This window comes from Anas platyrhynchos, chromosome 9, assembly GCF_047663525.1.
Source record: "Anas platyrhynchos isolate ZD024472 breed Pekin duck chromosome 9, IASCAAS_PekinDuck_T2T, whole genome shotgun sequence".
NCBI lineage: Eukaryota > Metazoa > Chordata > Aves > Anseriformes > Anatidae > Anas > Anas platyrhynchos.
Genome location: NC_092595.1, coordinates 14837917 through 14848319, shown reverse-complemented (window position 1 = coordinate 14848319; position 10403 = coordinate 14837917). Strand labels below are relative to the sequence as shown.

Below are 10403 nucleotides of genomic sequence, written 5' to 3'. Positions count from 1 at the left end.
CTGTTATCAGGTTTTCTTTGGCCATGGGCTGAATAAAACCACGTTCTCTCCAAATTCAGCTTGCAGGAGCGTCAGCATACCGCTAAGCTGGGCAATTCCCACTGCATCCACAGCAGTGCAGCCTCGTGTGGGAGCACGCAAACAGGGCTGGGAGCAGAACAAGCTGGGAGAGGTGAGCTGGGGCTCCAGCACAAGATGTGGAAGCATTGCTGAGCCCACAACAGGGCCATGAGGGTGAGCAAGGGGCTCGAGCACCTCTGCCATGAGAACAGGCTGAGGGAAGGGGGGTTGTTCTGCTCAGAGAAGGCCCCAGGGAGACCTTATAGCGGCCTTCCTGTGCCTAAAGGGGGCTGCAGGAAAATTGGGGAGGGACGGTGTCAGGGAAGGGAGTGTCCTTAAGCTAAGAGGTAGATTTAGATTAGATATTATGAAGAAAGTCTTTACTCAGAGGGTGGTGAGGTCCTGGCAGAGGCTGCCCAGGCCCTGAACACTCAGAACTCTCCCTGGGCCTCACACGAAGCTCAAGGAAACAACAAACCTGCTCCATTTGACTGGGGGGCTGACCGTGCACAAAGATGCCTCCTCCCACCAGCGCCTCCGCCACTCAGATTTATTTGGTTTGTCAGGACAGCTGGGGGAAGAGGGGTGACAGGACACAAGATTCCCACACAGCTCGATCCACTACAGCAGCCACTCAGAAAACACTGCTAGCCAAGTGAAAAAAAAAACTTTTTCTAAAACTATTAGAAAAAAAAAAACAAAACACTTTATTTACACCGAGGAGCACCCAGCAGGAGCCTCCCTCCCCCAGCCACGCACGCACCCGCGCCAGCTTCTCCCATCTTGATGTCTGCCACAAGCTGGGGCCCTGCTGCTGCCCCTCCTCGTTCAGTGCTCTATCCGGACCACCATGACCGTAACGTTGTCTGCCGACCCTCGCTGCACCGCCTTGTTGGCCAGTCTGTTACAGGCAGCCTCGTATCTGGCGTCTGCTTCCAGCTTCCCTTCTCTCACCTGGATGTTCTTATCCTGTCGGGACAAAGAAGAGACAATGCCGCCTGCTCCCAGCGAGTGCCTCGCCCCAGCACGTGGCTATTTCTGAGCACAGAAAAGCAAAACAAAGGAGGACAACCTCTGGTACAGGGAGCAGCCCCTGGCAGAAGTATATTTCTGCACTGCTCGCTCTTTGTTCAGCTCATTAGCCTGGAGGGAGCGAGTCACATACTATTTCATGCCTCCTGCGCTGACAAACGATTGCGTGAGTAACCCAGCCCCCAAGCTGCCTTCCCTCACCTCGAGGCAGGATACGATGAAGTTCACAGCTTCTTCTGGCGTAAAGACTTTAAAGAGGCCATCACATGCTATCAGGATGAACCTGGAAATCAAATAAAGACAGGTTTCAAATAAAGTCAGGTTAGAGGCTGAAGCTTCGACTCCCCAGCTAAAGCAAACTCCCTCCATGCAATTTTATGAGCAGCCATGCTTCATTCCAAAGGGACAATGCCGTAAAGCTCATCAGAGGCACCGTGAGTCCCCTAGTGGTCTGGCACTTACCATTCACGGAGCTGAGGCAGTTCAAAGTACATGCTAACGAGTTAGAAAAGCCATGTCAGACCTACATCAGCACACCCTGCAGGACATACGGACACCACGCAGCTCAGCAAGACCACATCCTGTGTCTCTGCGACCTGCTGGAAAGCTCCACCACTTTTCTAGGTATTGCTCTGAGTCCCTTTCATTCACAGATTTTCCCTTCTAGGCAGCTAGTGCGTGGAAATAAAGTATTCAGCTGGCTGTGTTCCTCTAAGTGTGCTCCTTTAAAAAACTGTGCTCCTGCGGTAAGCAACAATTAGAAAGACTACAAAAAATAAAAAAAAATAATTAAAAAAAAAGGGAGCAGCTTAGTTCAGGCAAGAGGCTTAACTGTGACAGCAAAGTCCTGCCAAAGCCCCAGAGGTGGAGAGCTGCCTCCGAGCCCCCCATGCAGGGTGAGGGAAACATCTCGCTGTGTGCTCCCTGCCTGCACGGGGATCTGCATTCACTGGGAGCTCCAGCTGGAGCCACCGGATGAGGAAACCTACAGCCAAGAGCAGCACAAGCCTCTGAAGGCATTTGCAGAGCCTGATGTTCAAAATATCCTTAGAAATGTTTCAGTGGATCTCTCGCTACAGACCTCTTATTGCACAGGGTTACCTGGTCACCTGAGAGCATTCAGGGTTGTACTGACCCAAATGTGATTTACCACTGCCAACCGCTTGTTGGAAAAAGCATCTCAAAGCTTCAAAAATCAGAGCTAAATATAACGCTATGTGTGGGCACCACAGCTGCTAGAAACACATCCGAGATCCAAGGGTTGGATCCAGGATCCAAGCACAGAGATCCGAGGATTCCAGCTTTAAGCAGCTGCCTGGACACTGGTGTGCGAGGTTATTCAGGGCACAGAGGCAGGCTGAGGCTTGTGTGTGTTAGCACTGCTGCGAGCCCCGGTTCTGCATCAGGAGCTTTCACAGCACCGTGGCACAACCCCCACGTACTGGTGTGTGATGGGAGCAGCAAGAACAGCTTTTACTTGGGGGCGATGAGCCCGGAGTGCCTCAGCCCCGGCAGCAAAGCGCAGGGCGTGCAGCTCGGGTCTCTGCCGAGCAGAGCCAGGGCACAGCAACCCCCCCGTGTGGGCACGGCCTACCTGTCATTGTGCATGAGCTGGCAGCGTTTGATGTCTGGCACGGAGATAACACCGCAGCGCTTGTACTGGCCATCCCCGATGGAGCGGGAAACCTCCAGCACTCCCAGGACTCTGCCATCCCTGCACAAGGAAACAGAACATCAGTTCCCCCCGAAATATAGGCATCTGCCTGACAGGGCCCCTGTGTTCTGCCTGTCAGGACCCCAGCCCCTGTAGGTTGGCTCAGCTGCTGGCAGTTCAAAGGAGCAAGAACTACAGCAGCTGCTCCTTGCTCTTCACTAAAAAAAAAAATCTCATCACAGCAGCCAGTCCTGTGAAATCCACATTACAAAGCTCAGGAAGCAGCCTTAAGTGTTAAACCTCCCCAATTAACAGAGTGCTGCCCCCACAGAAGCAGCTTCCCACACTCCACCTTCTGATGATTGAACACCTTCTCCCCCAAGAAGATTATTTCTGTGCACTCTATAAAGACGGGGCTGTCATCCAGCCAGCCCTGCCCCGGATAAAAGCAAGAGTCACAGAAAAGATCCGATGCTCATGCGCTTTGCTACTGATCTCTTAGGTCCAACATATTGCAGCACGATGATTTTGTAAAGATTTTAAATCTACCAGTGGAGAGACTCCCAGGCAGCTGGGGAGCTGTTCCTCCCGTTCTGAGGAGAGCTAACAGGCTGGCCCAGCTCCTGCCTGCCTGCAGACATGGATCAGTGCTAAGCAGGAGCAGCAGCACGCGCTCTCCAGAGACAACAGGAACGAGGCCCTCCAGACGCTGCAGCGAGACAGGACGGAGCTCACTGCACTCTGCCTCTGCGGGTGCTGAGGAGGCCCTGAGACACCTCACCTGCACCCAGTCTGGCACAGGTGTCATTAGATCAAGACACAGCCTCCAAAAGGAGAGAACATCATCAGCACACCAAACACTGCTGCTGTGCTTAGCACCAGCCACACACCCCTACGTGCACAGCTGCGTTACGACAATCCCATCACAGCTCCAAGATTTCCCTTTTGCTCCGCACAGCCTCAGTGCGGCAGCTAACCCCTCCGGGCTGTCACTAGCAGGCAGCCCTGCGGAGACCCAGCAGCTCCGCTCTCAGGCCTGGAGTCAGACCAGGGTTTGGATTTGCTTGCTCGTCACCTTTGGGCGCTCACCTGACATTTCCCCCAGCTTTCTGTATCCGCATGCGCTCCTCGTACTGGGTGGGGTTGTGCTCCTTGCTGAGGCTCAAGGCCGTGTGCTTCTGACTCTCTTCATTGTACCGACACAGGATCGCCTGTGCTGACAGAAGACCCGCGTGAGTAAACAACAACAGAACCGCAGGAAGAGCTCCTGGGCAGAGAGCTGTACGCTCAGGCTCTCTGTGCATCCAAAATGAAAGACAGCTTGAACACTGAGAGGCAGCTGTCATCTCTCCTGCACGGAGTACGTAAGGATTGCAGTGTTTCCCCTGTATCACCTGCCCGCCAACAATAAGGAAGGTAACAGACATCACCCTGCAGAGCTAGCGAGGCTTGCAGAGGAGCTGAGATGCCAGCAGTGGGCTTCTCTGTTCCGCTTACCCGGCTGTCCCCCAGGTTGGCGATGTAGAGGATGTTGTCAACAGCTAGGACACAGGTCGCTGTGGAGCCATCCTTCCACGCCGGCTTCCTGAAGGGAGCAACAAGATTACTAAGGGGGAAAACAGCTTTTGAGAATTTGGTGACAAAATACTCCTGGGGACCGAAGAAAGAAGTGCCGTGCAGGGACACTCAGCAGGCAGCAGCTCGGGAAGCCACGGGTGGTGAAGAGCAGGCTGGCTAGGGACAGAGGAGCTACGCAGACCATCACCTTCTGAACACATCCCCACACCTTCCTCGTGCTCAGCTGCCAGCAAAGCCCATCTTTGGCTGCAGCAGGCTCAGCACTGACACGAGCCCAGAAGCTGCAGCACTGTGAGCAGGTGAGAATCCCCATCGCCTCCTGAGAAAGCTCCTTCTTCGCAGCAAAAAGCCAAGTCGCCTTCCTTTCTGCCTTTGTTCCCCTCCCTTTTCTCACAGCACCCTCCCCACTCAATCCATCCCTCACCCCAGAGGAGCCATCCATCACTGTTGCCCTCCCCACATTCTGTTTGCTGTAGGTAAGCTCACATCTCTAGAGCTGCAGGTAAGCTGAGAAGTGTTTCTTAGATTACAGCTGCCACACCTGTCCTTCCCATAATGACACCCAGCTAAGGCACCGTTCTGTGCAACTAGCTCCGAATGATTCCTAGACATATTTTGTCCAGTTTCTCCTAATGTGAAAGGTGCAGATGACGAGTTGTATGTATTCAGCAATACAGCTGTTGCCACACACAAATCCTTTGCAGCAGCTTTGTCCTGTGCCTGACCAAACAGGCTGCTTTGGGAATTGACCCCGTTGTAACAGACTCAAAGAAGCTTTTTCCTTCTGCCTGGCCAAACTTCTTTTTAAAAAATCCAATTAGGCTTAAGAAACAGAGCCCGTTTCTAATTTATTGAAAATTGAATCAGAATGAGATGCACCAACAATCTTTCCAGATGCGTTAGAGGTGCCACTATGAAACAGATGAAAAGTTTAAAGGACTGGTGACAAAATGATTTTATTTCAAGCACAACCTGTGTCTTCCTTAGTCATAAACCACGGTTAATGTGTCAGTCCAGCAGAGACAGAGAAGGAAAGGGGGGTTACACTCAAAACCCAGCTGGGAGATAGCAAACACCTTCTATGGGATAAATGCCAGCCTGCACTTCTCAGCTTTGTTTCAGAAATAGTTAGAAACAAGTTTAAGATGAGGGATGTTTCCTCATCACATCATCTGTTCTCAAAAATAGGTGGGGAAAAAAAAAAAGATTTAATCTTAAGTTGAGAGAAAGGAATCTTTCAACACAGGGCATTAAAAACAAGCAGATTCCAGCCTGGTGAGCACACACTAACAGGAAAAGTGCCTCTGCAAGCTGCTGTGCGCGCCTTCCTTTAACGTTCTGCTCTATAAATCCCCTTTCATGCTGTCAATACAGAGCCCAGCTGATGCAGGACAGGACGCGTCACTTCAGCAAAACGCTGTCTTTAAAAAGAAGGCAAACAGGATGCTCTGATACGGACAGAGGTGGGCTCTCGGGTCATGCTTTGGTTCCTTCCTTTGCCATTAAGGTGAATTTTAGCCTAAGGGGTCCCACGGATGTCTTGCTGCAGGGGAAGCCCAGCATGTGCCATGATGTAGCTCGAGCAGGCGCTCAGAGCTTCACGGCGCTTCCCCAAAGCAGAGCCACGACTCGAGGCTTCCTCTGACCCGCTCAGAGGTGCGGCCTGTGAGCCACAAGCTAAGGAACAGAAACGCACGGGAAGCATTCGCACTTACTGGCTGGATGCCTGCTTGAGAAACTCTTCGTCTGTATGTTTGAAGGTGTCCAGGAGGCATCTCTTCACCGTCTTCTCCACGCTGACCACCTCACCTGCCAGAGAGGGAAAACAGCAACTGAAGCCCTGCTAACACACACCCGACCCACCTCTCCCCTCACCCAGCAGGGAATTTGGCAACGCAGCGCCCAGATGAGTGCAGAGCAGCTAGAGCACACAGCACGCTACAAGAAGTCTGACTGGGAACATGTATGGAGAATTTATGGCACGCCCCTCTCCCCCGGGCGGGTATTTTTACTCTTCCTTTTCTCACAAAGCAGCGCTGCCAAGCCTGGCAACTGCACATCTTGTGCTTGCTTAGTGGTTCACTTCGGACTCCTCATGCCAAAAAGGCTTCCAGCTCGCACCCTCATGCCAAAAAGGCTTCCAGCCCTCCTCCCCAGGAGACAGCCCGGTCTCTGTGCACACAAGTCAGCTTGGAATGAGGAATGGAAACTGCAGAGCTATACCCCGACAAACCCATTAGCTCAAGCAGCAGCCACGGTTTCACAGCACAAAAGGTGCCTGTTGTCCCCCAGCCCGTGTCCCAGCCCTCTCACCTTTTGGGAATTTCTTGATGAGGTTGAGGTGCAGGTTCTGTGCCGCGAATTTGGAGGCTCGCACTCCCCCGTGGCCATCAAAAACAGCGAAGTACGAGACGCGCGTGCTGTGAGGGAGCAAGAGGCAGCAGAAACGGGCTGAGAAGGGCTCTCAGCCAGAAGGTGGGACTGAACTGATGCTGATATTTAATTCACTAAGAGATTTTAACTTCTCAGATGAGAATGCTTGAAGAGGACAAACCAGATGTTCTCTCCATTGCCACAGTTGGGGTTTTTACACGCTGCAAAACCACCCAAGGCAGCAACTGCTGTGCCTACAATTAAACTGGGGGTCCCGAAACATCCACGCTTTATTTGGGTAACAGAAGCTCGGTATCCAGAGGTCCTTTAAAGTCAGTGACTGTTCCCTGAGCATCCCTGAGGTATTTATACACCATCTAGTCCCAACTCCCCCAGGAACACAGCTAACGATCTGACCCCACTCTCCCAATAACAGAACCAAGAGGTACCACACGGAGCAGGCTGCACTCCAGAGCACCAGCTGCTCCACACAAACGAGGTGAGCTGCAGCTCCTTCACCCCCTGCAGCTCCGTCCCCTGGCCTTGGCGGGCAGGGCTCACTTACATCTGGGAGGGCAGCGGCTGACATTCCTCCGTGATGTCGTTCAGGATGACGTGGGCGTCCTGCATGTCTTCCCTTTCACCTTTCCTCTCCGCCACGTAACCCTTCAGCCTGAGGATGCCCACTGAGCCTGCAGAGGGACGAAGCAGACACAGACTGATCAAACTCTGCTGTTTCCAAAACGTGTCATTTCCCTTTCACTGAGCGCATCTTTTTCCCCAAAGCTGAACGTAACACGTGGGCACCTGCACTGAGGTCAAATGTGTTAGATGCCAAGGCAAATCTCTCTCTCTGGCTTTCTTAGCAGCCACTCAGAGGAGAGATCTGGGGATCTGGGAAAAGCAGCTGCTGTGGCTCCAGCCTTCCAGAGGCTTCGTACCCAGTCCCCCTGCTAGCCGCACAGGCCATTCTCCTGGGGATGCTGAGGCACGCCGGCTGCCCAGCTTCTGCCACCCCATCAGGACTGGAGGGGAGGCCCAGGCGAGGGAGGCAGCATGCCAGGGAGCTTGAGGAGCTCCCCCGGCAGCAGCCTGCTCCCCGCCACGAGAGGCTGCAAGCGCAAGCAGACTGAAGAGCCAAAGCTCAACTTCGGTCTGGACTTACTCAGCCCAACGACACAAGTACAAATCGAGTACATTTGTTTTCAAACTGTCTGAAAACCTTTACAAACTTTCTTTTCCACAAGTTCTTCCCTGCCATTCTTCTCTTCCTCCTCCGAGGCCTTCCTCTTCTCCCCTTTCAGCTGGCTCCCTGCTGAGACCTGCTCGGCAGCGCTGGAGGCTGAAAGAGAAGAAAAGCACAGGGAGCTGAAGATCTCCAGCTCGGTTTTACTTACCAGATTTAGCACATCCTTCTGCACTGTAGCACTCCCCTCAGGAGCACGGACTCACTTCTCACACAGCATTAGGTGAGCAGAGTTACACCCATTTTGACCAACCAACCACAGAGGTGGGCACACGCCAGGCAGCGCATGGCTGCACCTAACCTGGCACACACTGAGCTGGGCTCCCCGCGTTGTGCCGCCCTCCCCCAGGTATGGTACAGCCCTGGCTGGCTGGCGGGCTGTTGGTTCTCCCCACCAAGCCTTTACTGCAGTTAATTGCTCAGGAAGTCAGCGTTCCAGCTCAGAGCGTTGCTCGCTGTTAATTATTACTGTTTGTTTCTATGAATCGTAGCCACAGCAACGCAAGGGAACGCGTTTTGTTACTCTGAAGGTGCGCGATGTACTTGTTAGGGATTTCAGAGACAGGTTACAAACCAAAGCTACCACCTGTCAGAGGGATCCCAGGGCACCAGAACCCTTTTCCCTCTAGGGACCCATTCCCATGTGGTACAGCTCTTGGTTTCTCTGCTCTCCTCCCAGCAGCACGCCTCCCCTGCCCGAGGCCCGGCTCTGCAGGAGCTCACGGCGGAAGGCGGCGGCACTTTGTGCTCGGGGAGGAGAAGCAACAAAGCGGCCTGCAGCCAGCAGTGCCAGCATCACCCTGCGGGCCCCGAGCCGCCCAGCTGCAGGCCGGGGCCGCTGCCGCTTACCTGTGTCCCCGCTGCCGGCCGGCGGGAGGTCATCAAAGAGCAGCGAGCCCCCGGTGCCTGCGGGGCGACACGGGACGGGCTCAGCCCACAGGGAGGGGGGGGCACAGGGACTATTTTAGGGCTGAGGGGGTGCTCCCGGCACCTACCTGTCCCCGCGCTGCCGGCCGGCGGGAGGTCGTCGAAGAGCCGCGGCCCGCCCGGGGCCTCCTTCCCTGCAAGGCACCGCCGGGGCTCGGCACCGCCTCACGGGGCGGCCTCAGCCGGGCCCCGAAACCCCCCCCCGGTGTCCCCCCGGTGCCCCCCGGTTCTCCCCTCACCCCCCGGCCCCCTCCCGGTGCCCCCCCCGCCCCTCACCCCCCGCGGCCCCGCCGGGCTCGGGCAGGTCCCCGAACAGGTCCATCCCCCGCCGCCGCCGCCGCCTCTGCCGCCGCCTCAGCCCCGCCCCTGCCAATCACCCCCTGGGGGCGGGGCCAGCGCGGCCCGCTGACCAATGGGCTGCGGCGCCGAGGCCGGAAGCCCGCCCCCACCGCGCGGCGCGGCGGGGAGAGGAGAGGAAGTCTTCCCCCCCGCGCTGCCGAGGGGGCGGGGCCGCGGTGCGATGTGAGCCAATAGGAAGGCGGGATGCGCTGCCCATCAGGAGGGTGCTGGCCAATGAGGGGGCGGTGTGGGGGGCGCGGGCGCAGCGCCCCCTGGAGGCGGCCTGAGGGGGCGGCGGCTGCTGAGGGGCCGCGGGGTCCCCCCCAGGAGGGCGGCCCCGTGACTGAGCCGTCCCCTCAGCCCCACAGTGAGGGGTCCCTCCCTGTGAACCCACAATAAAGGATTCCTCCCTGTGACCCCCCAGTAAAGCATCACTCCCCCTGACCCCACAGCATCTGCTCCCCCCGACCCCACAGTCACAGCCCCATAGGATATCCCGTTGGAAGGGATCCCCAAGGGTCACCGAGTCCAACTCCTGGCTCCACACAGGTCTGCCCAAAATTTTAGACCTCATCTCTAAATGCACAGTCCAAACACTTCTTAAATTCAGACAGGCTCGGTGCAGTCACTGCTTCCCTGGGGAGCCCATCCCGGTCCGTGACTCCCCTCTCAGTGAGGAACCTCTTCCTGGTGTCCAGCCCAAACCTCCCCTGCCTCAGCCTGACACCATTCCCCTGGGTCCTATCATGGTGACCAAGGAGAACAGATCGGTGCCTTCTCCTCCACTCCCCCGCGTGAGGAAGCTGTAGACCGCCATGAGGTCTCCCCTCAGCCTCCTCTTCTGCAGGCTGAACAGCCCCAGTGCCCTCAGCCGCTCCCCATACGTCTTCCCCTCCAGGCCCTTCACCATCTTCATCATCCTACATAAAGCCAGGGTTGCCCCGTCCCAGGTGCAGGACCCGGCACTTGCTCTTGTTAAACTTCACGTGGTTGGTGATCGCCCAGCTCTCCAACCTGTCCAGGTCTCTCTGCAAGGCCTTTCCACCCTCATCCGAGTCCACAACTCCTCCAAGTTTGGTGTCGTCGGCAAATTTGCTCAAAATACCTTCTAGTCCTACATCCAAATCATTTATAAAAACATGGAAGAGGACCGGCCATACAATAAAGGATTGCTCCCCTCAACCCCTCAATAAA

General features: G+C 55.6%; 1 protein-coding gene across 3 annotated transcripts; it reads right to left on the bottom strand.

Annotated features, from left to right (window-relative positions):
• Positions 1 to 537: 537 nt before the first annotated feature.
• On the bottom strand, positions 538 to 9280 carry ILKAP (ILK associated serine/threonine phosphatase). Of its 3 annotated transcripts, XM_038183783.2 has the most exons (12): positions 9147 to 9279; positions 8939 to 9004; positions 8793 to 8849; positions 7920 to 8039; positions 7263 to 7389; positions 6638 to 6744; positions 6040 to 6133; positions 4244 to 4331; positions 3836 to 3957; positions 2687 to 2806; positions 1294 to 1375; positions 538 to 1029 (listed from the first exon to the last, which is right to left on the bottom strand). In XM_038183783.2, exons 1-12 carry the CDS (start codon positions 9190 to 9192, stop codon positions 889 to 891), a joined length of 1170 nt encoding a protein of 389 aa, XP_038039711.1. In that variant the 5' UTR covers positions 9193 to 9279; the 3' UTR covers positions 538 to 888. The 3 variants fall into 3 exon arrangements, with proteins under 3 accessions (XP_038039711.1, XP_038039712.1, XP_038039713.1); XM_038183784.2 differs by lacking the exon at positions 8793 to 8849 and having other exon boundaries at positions 9147 to 9280; XM_038183785.2 differs by lacking the exons at positions 8793 to 8849; positions 8939 to 9004 and having other exon boundaries at positions 9147 to 9280.
• Between the last annotated feature and the right edge of the window lie 1123 nt (positions 9281 to 10403).

Excerpts from the sequence above, each read along its gene's own strand:
- ILKAP (XM_038183783.2), bottom strand. The coding sequence starts at position 9,192 with ATGGACCTGTTCGGGGACCTGCCCGAGCCCGGCGGGGCCGCGGGGG. Across the intron at positions 7,390-7,919 it reads GGAAAAGAAAGTTTGTAAAG|GCTCAGTGGGCATCCTCAGG; the intron begins GTTTTCAGACAG and ends GTCCCTCTGCAG. Across the intron at positions 3,958-4,243 it reads CCAACCTGGGGGACAGCCGG|GCGATCCTGTGTCGGTACAA; the intron begins GTAAGCGGAACA and ends CTGTCAGCACAG.